Raw genomic sequence first — 20,607 nt, 5'->3', positions numbered from 1 at the left:
CCCCTGCTCCCCATCCCCTCTCCCCCCCAGCTGCAAACGATCACTAGGACACTCCCCCCCCCCCCCCCACAGATTTCTGTACTCAGTTGAGCCCGGAACAGTCTATTTTTCGAAAGCACAGCCGGCTCTGAGTCGAGCGATGTCCCTCCCCAATCCCCGGAGCTCCCCCGTTACCCCCTTGCTAGTAAAGATATTTTCTTATTAAGTGGGGGGGGGGGGGAAGTGGAGGGGCCTTCAATCTGTTCCATATGTTGGACGAGCCTCGTTTCAGCTTTAATATTTTCCCGCTCCCAAAAACAATAAGGAGCCCGAGCCAAGTGCTATATTCTAAGAGGAAGTGTTGGCTCATGGCTAGAGTATGTGACATGGCTCGGGCATGGGGATTGTACATGTATGTGTAATAAATCCCATGTGCAGAGAACACAGCAGCTTTTCCTTCCCGCTACGGCTGGAAGCCTGAGCGAAAAGGTGTTGTTCGAAATGCCCCCGTGCTCGCCAGAGCTGGCTGGGGAGGGGAGATGGGGCCGGTAGATTTCAGATCCTTACCGGCGTGGTCGCGGCTGGAATTCTGCTAATGCGATCCGGTAGAACAAGAGCAGCTCTGCGACATTTTTCATCCCAAACTTCCTTTTCCTTCGAGAAACAGCCTGTTGTTGGCAAATGAACCGTTTGAGACCCGCAGAAGAGCTCCGGGTAGCTCGAAAGCTCGTCTCTCTCCCCCGCAGAAGTGGGTCCAGTAAAAGACATTACCTCCCCCACCTCCTCTCTCTGATATCCTGGGCCAATCCGGCTCCAGCACCCCGGCCTACAGTTTCATTTTGATCAATTTCTGAAGTTTTGATGGGGGGAGAGCCATTTCTCCCCCTTTGCTCCCCCCCCAAGTTTTCCATTTAAAAAGGCAGAGAAAAATCCAACAACCAAACCCCAAACAGTATTGATTGTTCCCCCCCACTGGAAAATGTGGAATTTTTTCATGGAGTGGGGAGTGCCCTGATTAAAAAATCAGGAACCGTATGAAAATATTGGCCAGCCAGCTCCATTAATGACTCGTCATGATCAAAATATTAGAGAGAGAAAAACTAACAATATTCGGTTATAACGGAGAGGGGGGGATTATTCACTCATTTGTCCCGTCCAAGTAAATAATACTCTCAATTTAAGAGCCCGGCAGTAGCAGATGTGGCATAAGAGCTTGGTCTCTCATAGAGATCAGGTTAAGCCCTGAAGCTTTAGCTCCCAGGCTGTCTGGCTTGCTGGATAGAGCACTGGGATCCCGGACACCTGGGTCCTATTCCCAGCTCTGGCGTTGGGCTGCTGGGCGACCTCAAGTCAGTCGCTTCGGCCCAGCTCCTCCAAGGGGTCAAGGTGCGTAGCTCCCACTGGAGTTACTTTGGGGGAGCGGATCCCGTTCCATGGAAACAAATGAGCTTTGCCCTTTACTTCAGCGGGAACAGGAGCAGGCCCTGGGAGAAACAGATGCCAGACTCTAGGAAGTCCCAGCATCATTATTATTGTGCTGGAATTGTGGTAGTGCTCAGAGTTCGGGCCCTCACCCAAACGACAACCCTTGCCGTGAACAGCTGCCACGTTTATCTGGCTTGCTATATGGCCCCATAGGCACTGCCTGGTCTTTACTGTATTTACCCTCCCATTCGTCCCCCCCATGAGGCACGGCCGTGCTATTATACCAGTTTTAGGGGTGGGGAAACTGAGGCACACAGCGGGTAAATGACTTGCCCAAACTCACATGAGCAGTCTGTGTCGGAGCAGGGTCTCTCAAGCGCTAGGCGAGCACCCTAACCACTGCACTGTGCGACTGTCGAGATCGCTTGCTCGTTCGTTGATTCTGAGACCAGCCAGTTCAGGGCTGGGCAAAATTTTGCAACCAAGACTTTCTCTCTGTTAAAATTGAAATGTAATTTTTTTTTTCAATTTTCGGATTCTCCGAAAATGCTGAGAAATGTGTCAGGTTCGACCCAAAACCATTTTTTAAAACTAATTGCTCAGAATTGGCAACGAAGCAAAAAACCCACCATTTGCCCAGCTGGGTTTATCATCTATTCATTAGGCACTTTATGGCCGCAGCTAGGAACCCGAGTCATGGTCCGAGATCCTGTTGGGCATGGCGCTGTGTGAACATCTAGTCTGACAGGCCGCTGGGCAGCCCTGAAGTTATTGAGACAAACGGCACCAATAGAGTGTAACCAGCATGCAGGGAAGGGGCAGCGGGGCCAGTCCCGAGCACGCCTGATCATGCCATCCCCGAAATCGCGAGACCAACTTAAAGATCACGAGCTCGGCTTTAAAACAGTCAGCACTTGGTTTTTTGGGTGTGGAGCCATTCAGAGGGATTGGGAAGGGGGCTGTCCTGCAGCCCCAGGGCCTGGAAACTGACTTTGAAAAACAACTGATGCCTGCAATCTCATGACTCCCAGAGCTGGGGCTCTAAGACAAATCAGCGTGGAGAGTGGGCAGCACGGAGTACTGGGTGAACGAGGGGCAGCTGGGAGAACGGTGCAGGGCTTTGGGCTCCTTTATCGTTCGATTGGTCGTCCGTGAACTTAACATTGGACCCAAATGAATTCTAATATATGAATGTGAGTGAGGATGTACCTTGGATCAACCTGCCACCAGCCCGGGCAGGCCAGGAGCCCCCAGGCTTCTTAAAACTTGACAGACTTTTGGCCAGTTAGGCGGCATTTTCCATGTGCACATCACTCAGCAGAGGTGATGATGCGGCTGTCTATATAACCCCATGCCCACCTGTCCGTCTGTCTGTCCAAGTGCTTCGCTAGCTCCTAGCACCATAGTACGTGAGTGTTGGCAAGTGGCACAGAGCGCCATCGGGTGTGTGCTGGAATGGGAGTCGAGAGACCTGAGTTCTAATCCCAGCTCCACCACGGACCTGCCGAGTGGCCTCGGGCAGGCCCTGGTGCCTCTCTGTGCCTCAGTTTCCCAGCTATGACCTTTGGATAATGGACAATGCTCCTCACCTTCATTTGTGAGGCCTCTGGAAGGAGCCCTAGAGGGTGTGTGGTGCCTGGGTCCGAGGGCTCCCGTATGCATGTAGAGCTCCAGGCAAAGAATAGGAGGGGCCCGTGGCCGAGGGGATGAAGGGAGAAATACCCAGCTAATCCTGGCAAGTGACCTGCCCCCCCACGTTGCAGAGGGAGGTGCCCCCCCCAGGTCCCTGCCAATCTGACCTGGGGGGGAATTCCTCCCTTGCCCCGTGTAGGGGGATCAGTTAGACCCTGAGCATGGAGGCAAGAACCAGCCAGCCAAGCACCTGAGAGAGAGATTGCTCAGAGCCCTGGCCAGCCCTGACGCTCCTCCCAGAATACATGGAGGGGATCCCTTCCTGAGCCCTGCCCCCCATCCCAAGCAACCCCCCCAGGTAACCACCCTGCTGTCATAAATGTGATTAATAATTAATACGCAGTTAATTAGGGCTTCTCTGCCTTTGCTGGGTGTTGACTAATGTTAATTGCTGCTCCTTTTGGAGAGGACAGCCTGGGTGTTTTCTGTTCAGCAAAGGCCCAGGGCTGGGCGAGCAGGGGGCTGCGGGTTGGGATGAGGGGCACCATGGAGCTGTGTGTATGGGGAGCCCAGGGCTGGGCGAGCAGGGGGCTGCGGGTTGGGAGTGAGGGGCACCAGGGAGCTGTGTGTATGGGGAGCCCAGGGCTGGGCGAGCAGGGGGCTGCGGGTTGGGAGTGAGGGGCACCATGGAGCTGTGTGTATGGGGAGCCCAGGGCTGGGCGAGCAGGGGGCTGCGGGTTGGGATTGAGGGGCACCATGGAGCTGTGTGTATGGGGGAGCCCAGGGCTGGGCGAGCAGGGGGCTGCGGGTTGGGATGAGGGGCACCATGGAGCTGTGTGTATGGGGGAGCCCAGGGCTGGGCGAGCAGGGGGCTGCGGGTTGGGAGTGAGGGGCACCATGGAGCTGTGTGTCTGGGGGAGCCCAGGGCTGGGCGAGCAGGGGGCTGCGGGTTGGGATTGAGGGGCACCATGGAGCTGTGTGTATGGGGGAGCCCAGGGCTGGGCGAGCAGAGGGCTGCGGGTTGGGATTGAGGGGCCCCATGGAGCTGTGTGTATGGGGGAGCCCAGGGCTGGGCTAGCAGGGGGCTGCGGGTTGGGAGTGAGGGGCACCATGGAGCTGTGTGTATGGGGGAGCCCAGGGCTGGGCGAGCAGGGGGCTGCGGGTTGGGAGTGAGGGGCACCATGGAGCTGTGTGTATGGGGGAGCCCAGGGCTGGGCGAGCAGGGGGTTGCGGGTTGGGATTGAGGGGCACCAGGGAGCTGTGTGTATGGGGAGCCCAGGGCTGGGCGAGCAGGGGGCTGCGGGTTGGGATTGAGGGGCACCAGGGAGCTGTGTGTATGGGGAGCCCAGGGCTGGGCGAGCAGGGGGCTGCGGGTTGGGATTGAGGGGCACCATGGAGCTGTGTGTATGGGGGAGCCCAGGGCTGGGCGAGCAGGGGGCTGCGGGTTGGGATTGAGGGGCACCATGGAGCTGTGTGTATGGGGAGCCCAGGGCTGGCAGAGCAGGGGGCTGCGGGTTGGGAGTGAGGGGCACCATGGAGCTGTGTGTATGGGGGAGCCCAGGGCTGGGCGAGCAGGGGGCTGCGGGTTGGGAGTGAGGGGCACCATGGAGCTGTGTGTCTGGGGGAGCCCAGGGCTGGGCGAGCAGGGGGCTGCGGGTTGGGATTGAGGGGCACCATGGAGCTGTGTGTATGGGGGAGCCCAGGGCTGGGCTAGCAGGGGGCTGCGGGTTGGGATTGAGGGGCACCATGGAGCTGTGTGTATGGGGGAGCCCAGGGCTGGGCTAGCAGGGGGCTGCGGGTTGGGATTGAGGGGCCCCATGGAGCTGTGTGTAGGGGGGAGCCCAGGGCTGGGCGAGCAGGGGGCTGCGGGTTGGGAGTGAGGGGCACCATGGAGCTGTGTGTAGTGGGGAGCCCAGGGCTGGGCGAGCAGGGGGCTGCGGGTTGGGAGTGAGGGGCACCATGGAGCTGTGTGTATGGGGAGCCCAGGGCTGGGCGAGCAGGGGGCTGCGGGTTGGGATTGAGGGGCACCATGGAGCTGTGTGTATGGGGGAGCCCAGGGCTGGGCGAGCAGGGGGCTGCGGGTTGGGATTGAGGGGCACCATGGAGCTGTGTGTATGGGGGAGCCCAGGGCTGGGCGAGCAGGGGGCTGCGGGTTGGGAGTGAGGGGCACCATGGAGCTGTGTGTATGGGGAGCCCAGGGCTGGGCGAGCAGGGGGCTGCGGGTTGGGAGTGAGGGGCACCATGGAGCTGTGTGTCTGGGGGAGCCCAGGGCTGGGCGAGCAGGGGGCTGCGGGTTGGGAGTGAGGGGCACCATGGAGCTGTGTGTATGGGGAGCCCAGGGCTGGGCGAGCAGGGGGCTGCGGGTTGGGATTGAGGGGCACCATGGAGCTGTGTGTATGGGGGAGCCCAGGGCTGGGCGAGCAGGGGGCTGCGGGTTGGGATTGAGGGGCACCATGGAGCTGTGTGTATGGGGAGCCCAGGGCTGGGCGAGCAGGGGGCTGCGGGTTGGGAGTGAGGGGCACTGGCTGAGCTGTGCGTGGGTGATTTGCTTTCTCAGAATCCCGCACCCACATGGCTTTGCCATGGCTGCTTTACTGGGAATCTCCAATTCACCCCCCAGATGAAGAGCTTTAAAATAAAGAGCCACCTCCCCCGCTGCACAAAGCGCTCGGGGGGGGGGCGGGGATGGGAGGCGCCAGGAGCCTGGCACAGAGCTGGCAGGTCCGGGCACAATGAGACAGACACTGGCATCAGAGGTTTGGCAGTGAAGAGGGATCGGGGGGAGGGGCACAGATGGTCTCTCTTTTACCCCAAAAGGTGAGGAGATGGGGGGAGAGGCCTGGGAATGGGGGTGCTCTAGGCTCACACGAGCCTGGCAGGGTAGAGGGTTACCCAGTGGCCTCCCTCTTTGGCAGTCGTGCCACTTGGGGACTGGGGGTGGGCGGGAGAGACCCTGGCTCCTTCCCGGGCCTCCAGCTGCCCCCCATCCCCCAGCCGCAGGCGGCTCCTGGCATGGCTGGGCATTCTTTGGGCATCGGCCCAGTTAGGAGGAGCTGGGCAGGGGCGCAGCTGTGAGAGCCGAGGATGCCCCCCCCCGCACACGGGGGGAGCAGAGGGAGCAGCCTGTGGAAAGTCAAAGCCGTTTTGAGAGGGGGGGGGGGGCGTCGTTCAGCTCCCTGAAACCAGACTCAGCTGGGGGGAGAGACGGGCTTGGCTAGTGTAGACGGGCACCAGGAAAGCTTCTTACAATGGTCTGCCGGTGCCCCTCGATCCTGACCCGCAGCCCCACTGCTATCTGAGCCCTGGGGCCAGAACGCTGGACAGGGACTCAGGACACCTGGGTTCTCTTCCTGGCTCTGCCACTGGCCTGCTGGGTGACCTTGGGCCAGTCGTTTCTCCTCTCTGTGCCTCAGTTTCCCTGTCTGTACGATGGGGATTATGCTCCTAACCTCCTTTGTAAGGTGCTTTGAGATCGACTGGTACAAAGGGATGATGATTTCTCCCCAGCTCATTCCAGCCTCGGGGGTGGGGGGGGAAGGGTTGTTCCTGGCCCCTTGGTTGGCAATTGGGGGTGGGGACGGATGGTGGCCAGGGCTGGACTAGGAGATGGTGTGTTTCATCGACCTCATTCCCCTCCCAGAGCTGGGACCAGAACCTCTAACCCCTAGGCCCCACTCCCTTCCAAGGCCAGGAGTCCTGACTTGGGGCCGAGCCCCGGCCTGGAACCACTGTCACTTTGGGTTTGATTTATGCCCGGTGTTAATGCAGCGGCAGAGCTAAGATACCAGCTTGGCATGGTGGGGGGCACCCTCAGCCACTCCCCAGGGGTGGGGAGGGTTCGTTCTTTCCTTGGCCTCTCCACCAGCGAGGATGGGGGGGGGGGCTTTGAGTAAGGCAGAGACCCCTTGAACTCAGAGCACCGGCACTTGGGGTCTGCAGCCGGGTTGGTGGCTGAGTTGGGGCTGCGGTGCGTGAGGGGGGCTGCGGGGGAAGTGCACCCCCTGGAGCCTGCCCCAGAGGGGCTCTCATAAGCCCTGCACCCTGCTTTGCTCTACAGGTTGGGCTCCCTTGGGGCTTGGAGGTGCCAGGGGAGTTACCCCAAATTTTGGGGGCTGTGGTTGGCTAATTCCATGGCACTTTGCCTTAAGCTTGAGATGAGCGCCCCCTCCCTCCAGCAGGCTCAGGTCCACATGGAGTGGGGGTAGGGAGCAGCCCTGCAGCCCCCTGGGTGGGATTGGGATGGCCGTGGGTGTGGATCCCAGGATGGCTCTGGCTCAGGGCTCTTTCCACTGGCTCGCTGCGCTGGAGGTACCTGGCACAGTGTCGTGTGTCCCCCCCCCCCCCCCCCGCGGCAGGGTGTGCCGGGAATCACAGGTTCCTCCCAACGGATGGATAATTGCAACCGCATTGATCCAAGAGCCATTCGTGTCCCAGCAGCCACCTGGGGAAAGGGACTGCCTTGGGATCGCGTCGAGATTGGGGAAATTCCCGATTCCCTCCACTGTGTGGGACCTTCCGTGGCACCTTGTTCATCTCCCCCTGCTGTGCGTGTCCTTTTGTGGCACCTCATTCATCTCCCCCGACTGTGTGGAACCTTTCGTGGCACCTTGTTCATCTCCCTCCACTGTGTGGGACCTTCCGTGGCACCTTTTTCATCTCCCCCTGCTGTGCGTGTCCTTTTGTGGCACCTCATTCATCTCCCCCCACTGTGTGGAACCTTTCGTGGCACCTTGTTCATCTCCCCCCACTGTGTGGACCTTCCGTGCCACCTTGTTCATCTTTCCCCACTGTGTGGAACTTTCCATGGCACCTTGTTCATCTCCTCCTCCTGTGCAGGTCGTTCCGTGGCATCTCATTCATCTTCCCCCACTGTGTGGAACCTTCTGTGGGACCTTGTTCATCTCCTCCTCCTATGCGGGTCGTTCCATGGCATCTCATTCATCTCCCCCCACTGTGTGGAACCTTCCGTGGCACCTTGTTCATCTCCCCCTGCTGTGTGGGACCTTCCATGCCATCTTGTTCATCTCCCCCTCCTGTGCGGGTCCTTTTGTGGCACCTCATTCATCTCCCCCCACTGTGTGGGACCTTCCGTGGCACCTCGTTCATCTCCCTCCACTGCATGGGTCCTTCCGTGGCACCTCATTCATCTCCCTTTGCTGCGCGAGTCCTTCCGTGGCACCTTGTTCATTTTCCCCCACTGTGTGGAACCTTCCATGGCACCTTGTTCATCTCCCCCTGCTGTGCGGGTCCTTCTGTGGCACCTTATTGGCCTTTCCCCCCCACCCCGACCTGTACATGGGACTTTCCTATTCCCTGGGCAGTGCTGCCTGGGAGCTCTCCACCCCTACTGCCGCCACGTGGCACAGAGCCCTCTGCATTTGTGCAAGCATCGTGGCAGGACTGCCGAATGTCCTGAGCCTGGCCCTACAGACCGTGGGCACGGGGGCACCAGCAAGGAAAGGCTTCCCCGCTCCTGTTGGCTGGGCTGAGCCAGGGCACTGCTGTCTTCGTGCGCCAGCCCCTGTATGGCACGTCTCCTTCGGCACCGAGTGGCGACAGATGGCAGGGAATGCGGCTCCCCCCACTCTGCCCTGGTCCTGCCAGTCCCTGGGGCCAGATTGGGGCGGCGCCCCCTAGAGGGAAAAAGCCCCATGTGTAAGGTGACCACCTGTCCAGGTTTTCCCAGGATTGTCCCTTTTTGGACGTAGCTGTCCTGGATGAAATGGGGTTTTGTACCTCCCAGGTGGCAGCCCATTCCCCAGCTCCCTGAGCCACCCAGTCCCCCTGCCGTGGGGCCAGATTGGAGCCAGCGCCCCCGAGAGGGGAAAGGCCTCATGTCTCGTTCCTTGCTTCCCAACCTGTTCCCCTAGACTCCAGCCTGATTGGCTCGTTCCCCTCTAACACGTGTCCCTCCCCACCCTCCCAGCTCACTGACCAAGAGGTGGATGGGGAGGACACAGGCCAGTTGAACTGGCATTGACCCCTGTCCACTCCCCCATTGGTCGTGGAGCCAAGCAGCCCCTCACGACTGACTCCCCGGGGAGATGGCAGGGGAGCGGGGCACAATGACATATGGGCTTATCCTTCCTCTGCTGTCCCCTTTCCCCCTGGCACAGGAAGGGGAATCCCAGGGCTGATGGTTAGCTGCACAAAGGAACAAGAAGTGGTTATGGCAAGGGACAGGCAGGCAGGACGCCTGGGTTCTATTGCAAAGAGTAGGAAGGGGGGTGGTCTGGAGCTGGGGGCTGGGAGTCAGGTTCTATCCCCAGCTCGGGGGAGTGGAGGCTGGTGGGTTAGAGCTGGGGGAGGGGAGAGGCTGAGAGTCAAGATTTTTTAGTTCTCTTCCCAGCTCTCCCCTGTAACTCACTCTGATCCCGTCATCACTCTGTGCCTCAGTTTCCCCATCTGTAAAAGGAGACTGATTTTTCCCTACTTTGTGAGAGTGTGCGTGGGGGTTGGTGCTGAAGTGCTCAGGGCAGATAAATAGCCAGAGAGTGAGCTGGGAATTACCCTTTCTCTGGGCACAGTCCCAGGCCTTTGACTGGACACTTTCCCCCCATGTGACACTGAGACCCAGGCTGGGAGTTGGGAGAGTGGCTAATGGACCCGATTCCAAGCAGGTCCAGGCACCGTAGTGCCTTCAGCTCCAGCGCAGAACCCAGCCTGAAAGACCAAAAGGCCAAGCCAGGTCTGGGTGGACATTTCCCAAGACATGGAGGCAGCGGCACTCAGGTCCTTGGTCTTGTGCCAAATGAAAGGTGCCTCATGTGGTCTCTCTGGGTGTGTCTACACTGCAGCTGTCAGCGAGCCTCCCAACTGGGGTAGCCAGACTTGGGGTAGCTGCCTGGAGGTCAGGTGGGCCCAAGCTGCCGCCTGAACCGCCACATCCACAATGCTATTTGTCGCACGCCAGCTTGCCCCTCACTCGTGCGCGTCTGTCTCCCCCTGGTCGCTCCCAGCTGCAGTGTAGACGCACCCTGGGGGCTGGGAGGGAGATGGGCTTATCCATAAGGCAGGAATTTGCCAGATTTCGGGAGGTGTTCCCATCACAAAAAGTCAACATCGCAAATTTCCGTGAACCGAAAATCTGAAAAAAATCACAGAGGTTGGGCCAAGCGAAAGGAGTTCTTTGGGTAGGAGCTCGAACCGTTTCCTTCCCACATCGGCCTTTTTAAAAAAACAGCTTTACATTTTTTGAACTGTGAACTAACTCCCATTTTGAAATGCAAAAGGGTTTTTGAACTTAAAAATGGACCGTTGCATTTTGACAATGTCATGCCTTTAACCCCCCCAAAAAACAGAATGGGGAATTTATCCTGGGAAATGTTTCACTATCGACAAATCAACGTTTTCCCAACAAAAAATAATTGTATTGGAAAATTCCTAACCTGTTCTACATCTGTGTGTGTCTCTAGGACATCTCCTGTGCATGTGTGTGTTGTGTATTGTGGGTGTATCTTCTGTGTGTACTCTGCATGTGTTGTGTGGATGTGTATCTAGTGTGTATCCTGTTCGTGTTTGTGTGTGTATCTTGTGTGTATCCTGCCTTTGGGTGTATACTCTGTGTGTGTGGTGTCATCTGTGTCTCTGTGTGTTTGTGTGTATCTTGTGTGTGCTTGCACAGCTAGAGTGTGTCCTGTCTGTGTGTGTATCCCCTCTGTTTATCTTGTGTGTGTATATACCATTTTCAAGAGAGTACGAGTCACACAAAGTGCAGTGAGGATTTTACATACAGGGAAACATACATCCCCTCAACCCTCCCCCACCTGTCCGCTCCCCCCGGCGCTCACACCCAACCTGCTGAGTGGGGTAGCCTTTTCCCCTTTCTCCCTTCCTATCCCCCCCACCCTCTCACCTTGGCAGCTCTTGGATCCATGCTTGAAACCCTCTCTCTACCTCTCAGTCCCCCCCCGCCCCCAGTTTCTGCCCCAGCAACTCAGAAACAAAGCAGGGCTTTCAGTTGGGGATATTAAGATGAAACTTTAGCCCTCGTCCCTCCTGGTAATTCTAAACTCCCTGCTTTGAGTTGCAAGCGCACTGTTGTCTCCTGGAGCAAACGGGGTGGGGTGGGCTGGGGGGTTAGCCAGTGTCTCAGCAGTGGGGCACTGTTGGAAAGAGAGGGCACAAGCATGATGCCAGGAGATGCCACTCTGGAAGGGGATGGGCATGAAGGGGGCTGAAGCCTCACAAGTCCGCTGACCCCCATGAGCCCCAAGCCGGCCTTCCAGGCTAATCCCTGAGAGCAGGAGACACCTGGTCCAGCCCAGGGTGAAATTAACAAGCTTGCCTTCAGCCCTTCCCCTGACTGCTCCCTGCTGTGCGTGGGCCCCAGCTGCCCCACACCCCGGCTGAGGGGAACGGGGTCTCCTGGCTTCCTGCGCTGGATTCCCATGGGGCTCGCCAGCGGGGCACCCAGTGCGAACAGGGGCTGGCCAAGGGGCTGCTCAGCGGCAGGTGCAGAAGGGCAGGAAAGACCCCTCCTTCCCCCCGGCTGGTAAAACAATATCATAGAAAGACCAGCAGAGGGGAAGGCAGAGCCTGGCTGGGCAATCCCTGGGACCCTACTGGGGATCCGGGGGCTAGAGTGGGAAACTGTCCCTCTGCCGGCTATGTACCTGTCACCTGCCTGCCCTTATCCAGGTACCGAACTTCCATCCCCATCCATCCAATCTCCATACCCATCCCTCCATCTCCATACACACCCATCCGCCTCCATCCCCATCCGTCTCGATACACACCCATCCGCCTCCATACCCATCCATCCGTCTCCAAACCCATCTCCATACCCATCCCCCTAGCTCCATCCCCATCTATCTTCATACACACTCATCCGTCTCCATACCCATCCATCCAACTCCATCACCATCTATCTCCATACAGACCAATCCATCTCCATACACACCCATCCATCTCCAAACCCATCTCCATCCATCTATCTCCATCCCCATCTCCATACCCAACGATCCGTCTCCAAACCCAACGATCCATCTCCATACCCATCTATCTATCTCCATACACACCCATCCGTCTCCATACCCATCCGTCCGTCTCCAAACCCATCTCCATACCCATCCCCCCATCTCCATCCCCATCTCCATCCCCATCTATCTCCATACAGACCAATCCGTCTCCATACCCATCCGTCCGTCTCCAAACCCATCTCCATACCCATCCATCCATCCATCTCCATCCCCATCTATCTCCATATACACCCATTCATCTCCATACCCATCCATCCATCCATCTCCATCCCCATCCGTCTCCATCCCCATCCATCCGTCTCCATACCTATCTATCCAATCTCCATACGCACCCATCCGTCTCCATACCCATCTCTATACCCATCTGTCCATCTCCATACCCATCCATCTATTTCCATCCCCATCTATCTCCATACACACCCATCCGTCTCCAAACCCATCTCCATCCCCATCTCCATTCCCATCTCCATCCCCATCCATCTATCTCCATCTCTCTCCATACGCACCCATCCGTCTCCATACCCATCTCTATACCCATCCGTCCATCTCCATACCCATCTATCTATCTCCCTACACACCCATCTGTCTCCATCCCCATCCATCTATCTCCATCCCCATCTATCTCCATACACACCCATCCGTCTCCATACCCATCCGTCCGTCTCCAAACCCATCTCTATCCCCATCTATCTCCATACACACCCATCCATCTCCATTCCCATCTCTATACCCATCTATCTATCTCCCTACACACCCATCTGTTTCCATCCCCATCCATCCATCTCCATCCCCATCTATCTCCATACATACCCATCCGTCTCCATACCCATCCGTCCATCTCCATACCCATCTCCATACCCATCTATATATCTCCATACACATCCGTCCATCTCCATACCCAACCATCCGTCTCATACCCATACATCCATCTCCATACTCATCTATCCAATCTCCATACACACCCATCCGTCTCCATAGCCATCTATCACCATACACACTCTATCTATCTATCTATCTATCTATCTATCTATCTATCTACACAACCTGTCTGTCAGTCCACCTAGGTCCATACACACCCACCCATCTATCTATGTATCTCCATATCCATCCATTTAGCTAATCTCCATACCTCCCCCATCTGTCTATGTATCTATCTGATCTCCAGACCTAGTCGCCTATCACATGCTAGAACACACTTTCCCCTTTGCACCACGCTAGGGCGTATTGTTAAAATAAAGCCAACCTCTTTAGCAATAAAATAAATTAACTCAAGGACATTTTAAAAACGAGTTTATGCGGAACAGGATTGAGTCCAAGGGAAAAACCTTAACCCCCGCTTTGCCAGCGTGTACATTTTCTCCAGGTCAGTTTCTCCAAGACCTCCCCCCCCCCCCGGTTTCCCTTGTGTCCCATGACAGACAGAGTGCCGCCCCCGCCCCAGTTCTGTGTTCTCAGGCTGGGCTCCAGCCGAGCTCTGGTTTGCTAGGGGGCAAAGATCTGTACAGCGCTGTGCACATCCCATTGCAGGGGGCATAACCCCTCCCCCGACCCTGGCCAGGAGCTTCGCACTGCGAGAAAGTGAACTGGCCTGGCCAAAGCAGGGTCGAAGGGGTCGCCTCTGCTTCTGGGGGGAGCCCCAGAGCATGTGTGAGATGAGGGCAGGGCAGGACAAGCCAGTGATTTTAACCCCTCTCCGGCTCCAAATCAAGGGCTGTGTCTCGCTGGTCCCAAATGCAGCGAGTTGCCCAGCCTACGGGACGCCTCTGGAATTCGGATTTGCTGCCTTACGGTGCCCGGGCTTGGCTCGGCAGCAGTGGGAACACGTCTCAAACCCCGGGGGCGAGGGGCTAGACCCTTCCAAGGGTGCCAAAGCGGATTCTTTTTGAAGTGAGGCTGCTCCCAACCCAGCCCGTGCACACGCCGCAAACCCGAATCGGAGGGAGCCCAGTGCGAAGGGGAGGGAAGAGCTCCGAATACAAAGTGTGTGTGTGTGTGTGTGTGTAGGGGGGGAAGGGAAGGGAGGGAGCGGGGCGGGGGGAGAGTGGGAGGGAGCTGGAAGCTTTCTCAAGGCAAAAGTGTTCTCTGTTCCAAACTTTGTCTAAACTTTCACTTTCAGAGCTCCAAGGCGGGGTTACCACTCGGCAGCATGGACTAGAGAGGGAACTGCCGCAGCCTTAGACATGCAGCCACCTAGCCAGCTGTTCTCCATATGAAAAACAGCCCTGCAACCGTTTTTTTCCAAAAATAACCATGTATTCCCCATACTGCCTGACCCAGGTAACAAACCAACCAACCAACCAACCAAAAACAAAACCAAAAAACCAAAGAGAGAGAGAGAGAGAGAGAGAAAAGCAAGTTCTGTTTGTTTCTTTCATTGCATTCGTTGTTGTTGAAACTTTCCTGGTGGGTTTGCTCCTGATTTCATGTCGGTGTGGGCCACGCACCAGGCTGTGGCGGTGTGGCTGGGGGGAGGATTATTGCTGGCTGTCTGGGCTGTGTTTTTGTTTGAAACAAAAATTCTTCCCCTGTCTCTCTCTCTCTCTCTCTCTGCAGAGAAAGAGGTTTTGATGGCATGTTTCCAAGTTCTTTGTTATATTCACTGCACATGGGTTTAGTTCAGAAAATGGCGCTTCTCCCAAATTTATTTCAAGAATTAAAAACCAGAGAGAGGGAGAGGAAGGAAGGGAGGGGAAAAGGGGGCAGAGGGGGGTGCTGGATTAATGCATGCTGCTATGCAGGGGTTTTTGGAGAGGGAGGTGGGGGGAGCTGGTGGGGACGAGGGGGGGGACTGTACAAATGTAGAAGTGATTTTAATATTTGTCTTTTCTGTTCTGATCTGAACCGCGCGGGGTTTATTGCACAGGGGCGGTTGCTAATGCCCGAAGTTGCTCGCGTTTGCGGTGGATTTTGCCTTGCTGGGGCTGTTGGGAGCTGGGATCTTGGTTTGTTTCAAAAACAACCCGCCACCCCAAAGCCCAATTTGTCTTGTTGTTTTGAAGTAATTTACCCCCCCCCCCGCCCCGAGCGGGAGCGCAATTCAGGCAGTTGCTAATGCCAGGGGGAGAATTGGTCCTAGGTTGTCTGGCTTCCTCTCCTGTTGCATTTGCCCCGCACGCTCCCTGCTCGGGGTCAGGTAGGGGAGTTTCCCCCCTTTCTTCCCTGGCTGGGAAAGTCCGGCACTTTCCTGCCCCCGCCGCTCGGAGCTGGGCTTCGCTTCTCGGCTGCCCGGGGAGAAGGGACGCGAGCGTGTGGACGGTGCAAAACGGGGCGGCGGAGAAGGGGGCGTTTGGAGCCGAGGAAGTTTGCAACAGCGGAGAGTTGGGAGCTTTTTCCTGAGCGGGGGGGGGGGGGAGGCGTTGAAATGTACAAGCTGCAAGGGGGGGGGGGAGTTAATCAATGCAACATTTCTAACCATGCAAAAAAAGAGAGACTGCACCGTTTGCAGGAGATCTCTGTCTGTGTGCGATGTGTGGGGTTTATGCTCTTCTGGGGATGGATTTGATCCCCCCCCTGTACAATCTGTGGAGCAAAGAAATGTTGGATTTTGCTGTTAATTAAAACGGTGGATTTTTTTGGGGGGGGGGGTTATCTTAACTCTTCAGTACAGAGTTCCCTGAAAAGACGCTTCATATCATTAGCTTTGCCGGATGAACTGAAGTTCTGGTGACATTTCGGGGGGGGGGGGGCACTGTCTTGAAATGCAGCTACGAATTTATTTTGTAGCCATCCAAAAGCTTTTTAATGTTTCCACTCAAAGAATGAAACCAACAACAGCAACCCCAACACGTTGCAATGGAGTGATGGACAAATTCAGCTGGTGCTGGGAAGGGGGGAAAGCCGATTTAAAACAGGGCTTTGGAGCCGGTCGTGTAACTTGGGTGGAGGGAGGTTCGGATCCCCGGACAGGGAAAGCGGGGAGAAGGGATATTGTTAATGCCACCAGAAGGAAGTTTCGTGTAGCGAAGATACTTTGGCTTTTGTCTGTTTCAACTTTCCAGTTCCCCCAACCTGGCCCAGAGCTGTGAAGCGTTTTACCAGGCACTGCTTTGAGCGCTAGATCCGACTCAGGTGGGGGAAAGTAGCCATCTCCCAGCTCCTCTTGTCCTTGTCCCTAGCTAATCTCCAGCCCTCCTTCCCCGGGAGTCCCCAGGCACGGGGCAGGTAACTCCTTGCACAGACCTTTAGCAAGTTTGCTTTGAAGAGTGTGGTAGGCAAACTGAGCTCCCATTAAACTCTGAACTAACTGCCCCTAAATTCATGCCTCTTCCTGAAGAATATTCTGGCATTATTTGATGCTCTTTTACAAATCAACTTACCTTGAAATATTTTACATTTTTTGATCAGAAGGGTATAATTTATGCCCTTCAATATCTGACTTTTTTTTTTAAAAAAAAGACCAGTTTGTATAGTTCAATGTCCTTAAAGATTTTAAAATCCTTGTCAAGGACACATTGGAATTTTTTTATATATATAAAGCAACTCAGCAATAAGGAAAACCACAGCTTTATGTAAAAAAACAACAACCCCAAAATGACATTGCACTTTGATTGTTTGAAAGTACTTTTGCTTAAGCAGGGAGCCGAGTAAATAGATGGGCTTGCGAGCAGAAATGGGAGTCGCTTCTTAGCAAGGCGTTTTTCTCTATTCTATTTTCTTCCTTTCCTTTTTGCCATGCTGGCTGCAAATAATGTGAATCACATTTTTGAGGTTTGCCATGGATAGATCTTTCTAATTGGCTGTAATTTCTGTGGTTTGGGGCACTTTTGGAGAGCACAGTGTAGAAACTTTGCATATCTGTTTGCTCATTTGGTGGGAACAATGGGGTTTTTTTTGGGGGGGAGGAATACAGTTTTTTCAGTGGCTGGGCATATCTGTTCCTTTCCTTAATCAACAGTAAGTAATAAATGGAGCGGACTATTATTATTATTGGTTATGGAAGAATATCATGAATTCACTTTAGTTCTGCCTTCTTTAATTTTGGATTTGATAAGAGATCAGGAGAATTATTTCAATGACAAGGAGCATTTGACTCTGAAAGCAGTTGGAATTAGAGGGGGGTGTTTTTTAACTCACGCAAGTTACTCTGGAGGGTTACTGGCTGAACAATGTGGTCCCAGTATTTTGTTTTGTTTTGTTAAAAAGAGGTGGTGGCAGTAGATGGGCTCCATTAGGTCCTTTACATTTCCGTAGCAATTACTATCAATATCTAAGAAATGACTGGCAGTTTTAGCTATGGAAATAAGCAACTAGCGCCTAATGTTTATGGATGAAAACTTCTCTATAAATATAAGGTATCTGGCATAATATGTACATCTCTCTAATTACATATACACACATCCGTACGGCTGTGTGTACCTACGAGTGTGTAATAGAGCTCTAGGTATTGTGTGTGTGTGTGATACAAATACATACATAGATGCTGAGTCTAATATTTATATAATAGACCGTGTGTGTGAACACACACACACTGTACTCAAAATAACTTATATTTAAGAATGTATATAATATAATATAAATTATGAATACACACACTACCTAAAATACCTTATATTTAGTGATTTACAGATAGTATATATAATATCTATAAAATATACCTACTGTACTGTACCTAAGATACAACGTGTATGTGTGTGTGTGTGTGTGTGTGTGTGTGTGTGTGTGTATTGTGTATATACACGCAGTCATTTATGTGATACCAGCCTAGTACTGGCATTATGTGTGCATGTAATCTATAGGTGATACATATGAATTGGTGTGTAGGTGAATTGTGCGCCTCTGTGTATAATACATGCAATACATAAAATATCATATCATATCGGTGGCATGCATATTTTTGCCACATAATGATGTATTGCATTACATACTGTTACTAATAGTGGATATCTTATAGTACACAGTATGTGTAGAGAGAAATGTAATTTGCACAAACAGCATTGTTGATAATGATGATTTTATTTATCAAGGCATCTCTTTTCTCACTCCGCCACTCCCCACGATGCTCTGGGGTGCCATGTGAACAATTAAAAGACAGTTGTTACCAATAAAACAATAATTACAACATCATTCCATGGATTAAAACCTAAAAAACAACAACCCTAAAAAAAAAAAAAAAATCAAAGGAAAGAGGCTTTAAAAAAACAAAGCCAAACTAAGTGGGGTCACTTAATTAAAAAAAAAAAAAAAGTGAAGCGACAACAGCCAACTTGGTTATAATTTCACGATGTTTCGTTAGCTGGGCAGGAATCCATTTTTTGGGGTAAGGTGGGAGAGTTAAGATGTAATGTTGCGTCATAATTCCTCCCCCATCCTCCAGGCCAAAACCTGCATTTTTTGTAATGTCACAGGCTTGGAAAGAATATTTTTAGCATTAGGTCCTGTATTTTATATACATATATAAGTGTGTGTATGGGCCTATATTTCTGTATAATTATCTAGCATTAGAGCCTATATTTTTAATGCCTATATATCTACATCGCATTTGGTCCTGTCTTTCTACATACGTAACATTACAAACTTGGCTCGATATTTCAGCATTAGGTCCATATCTATCTAGCAGTGGAGCCTATAATTATTAATACTTATATGTATCTTAATAACTAGAGAAACAGCATGAGAATCGCTCTGTCTCTCTAGCCCCTCCACAGTATCTGACTGTCTGTATTTTTTACAAACTTTTCTAGCAAGGCCTGCCGTTTCTGGGATAAGTTTTGGAATATTTTTTGGAGGGTTATTTTCTTGCATCTGTTTATTTTTTAGTTCCTGTCTGTTCGCCCCGTCCTTGGGACCCTGCCAACCTGGAGAGACCAGTTTCATTTCTGCCTCCGGGAGGGAAAACCCAGCTTTCTTTTTCGGAGTCACCCCTTGTTTGTGCCCAGTGAATTAAATCCAGCCTGGCAGATTCCCCGCTGCCCTTCTGCCTCTGCTGGGCTTACTTCTTAACTGATTTCCCTGGTTTCAGTTCCTGGAGCAGAGTAGTTTTTTCCCCCTCTCCCTTTCCTGTTATTAGCGATCTAAAATCACCCCCTGTCCCAGTTCAACCAGTGCTGTCCCTCCCGCTCCCTTTCCTAGAAAAAAGTCCCAATATTGGACCTGCGGGCCTTGCTGAAGAGAAGTTCTGAACTAGGTTATTGTTGTAGGGCCCAATCCTGGGGCACTCCCATATCGGCCCCTGGAACTGGATTTCCCGATCTAAGCCTGATCCTGCTATCCCGATCAATAGAGGGCCTGATCCTCTATTGGTGTAAATTGATGCATGATAATAGCTTACACCAATGGTGAATCTGGCCCCAAAAGCTTGGCCTCCCTCTGCCTGCGATGGAAGCAGTCTGGGGCCCCGAGTTTGAAATCATGTGCTAGAATTATTATTATAGAAGTGGGGAAGTTCTGGCCTGGCTGAAGTTGCTGGGAGAGACTTGAGAGGGGCAGAATTCACAGAAGAGCTTTTCAGGAGGGCGCGGGGTTGTCATGGTGGAGGCGAAAAAATTATCAAACTACCTTCCGTGGCGCTTGTCTTTGGTGCCACTTGCTTTTTAAGTGGCATCTGCTCTGTAAGTGTTTATTTTATTGTTGGATGAAGGAGAACTCTCGTCTGCTTACTACCTCTGTTGTATTAACAGTTCTGCAGTTCACCTGGCCCAATTCCATCACTCCCAAGCGTTCGTATTCTTTTTTTTTTGCTAACAACCAGCTCTGGGTTTTATTTTTTGCAAAGATTTTTTCCCCCCCGATCCCCACAACGTTGCACATATAAAATAAAATACACGTCTGCTAGCTAGGAGGAGTTGGAGGAGCATGTTTGAAATACGTAGAAAGAAGACCAAGACAGAGAGCCAAGGTGTTGAGTTTTTTGTTTTTTAAGCCAACGCTATTTTGGTGGGGACTTTCGAGTCATTGCAAAAAATTTTTTTTTTTTTTTTTACTATTTGCAATTCTGATAACTGAGTTAAATCAGGCAGGTTATTTGCATTTAATTTTGGCCTTTCCGTGCTGATATGCACTCTTGTGTGTGTTTGATATAAGGTATGTGTATATTATATATAAGTAGGTATGCATGTTTTTATATAATAATAATTAATAATACTTAACTCTTATATAGGGCTTATCAGTAGGTCTCAAAGCACTTTTTATAGACACACACACACATACATACATATGTGTATTTAATAGATAGTTTTTTATATATCTGTATCATGCGTACGTGTGTGTGTGTGTGTATATTACATATTTACACAGGCGTCTTAAATTTGATTTGGAATGTGTAATAAGTATTGTTTTTGTATGTGGTTAGTGTGTGTATATGTTATATGCTGTGTCTGTAATATACAAATATATTCAGTATACATCCATGCATACCTATATATTATATAGAACTAGGGTTACCAGATAGCAACTGTGAAAAAATGGGACAGGGGGTGGGGGTAATAGGCGCCTATATAAGAAAAAGTCCCGAAAAATGGGACTGTCCCTTTAAAAACGGTACATCTGGTTGCCCTATATAGAACCATATATTAAATATTCGTGTGCACACATTGTAGATAATATGTGGCCCTGTATGTAGTACGTATAGTGCGTTTATATAGTGTAATCACAT

The 20,607-nt window shown here is 52.8% G+C and overlaps 1 protein-coding gene across 7 annotated transcripts in view; it reads left to right on the top strand.

The window, feature by feature from the left end:
- The window catches only part of NFIX (nuclear factor I X), a 144,357-nt gene that overhangs the window by 11,654 nt on the left and 112,096 nt on the right, over window positions 1-20,607 (top strand). For 2 of the 7 annotated variants that reach the window (XM_054012719.1, XM_054012718.1), the window contains exon 2: window positions 14,134-14,294. The exons of 4 other annotated variants lie outside the window; for them this stretch is intronic. In XM_054012719.1, coding sequence (XP_053868694.1) covers window positions 14,268-14,294 — 27 coding nt within the window. In that variant the 5' untranslated portion in view covers window positions 14,134-14,267. Of the gene's footprint in view, window positions 1-13,977; window positions 13,998-14,133; window positions 14,295-20,607 lie in introns of those variants that run through there. One more of the 7 variants, XM_054012720.1, reaches the window with a different exon arrangement.

The sequence above is a fragment of the Malaclemys terrapin genome, chromosome 23 (assembly GCF_027887155.1).
Source record: "Malaclemys terrapin pileata isolate rMalTer1 chromosome 23, rMalTer1.hap1, whole genome shotgun sequence".
NCBI lineage: Eukaryota > Metazoa > Chordata > Testudines > Emydidae > Malaclemys > Malaclemys terrapin.
This window is presented reverse-complemented; position numbering and strand designations above follow the sequence as displayed.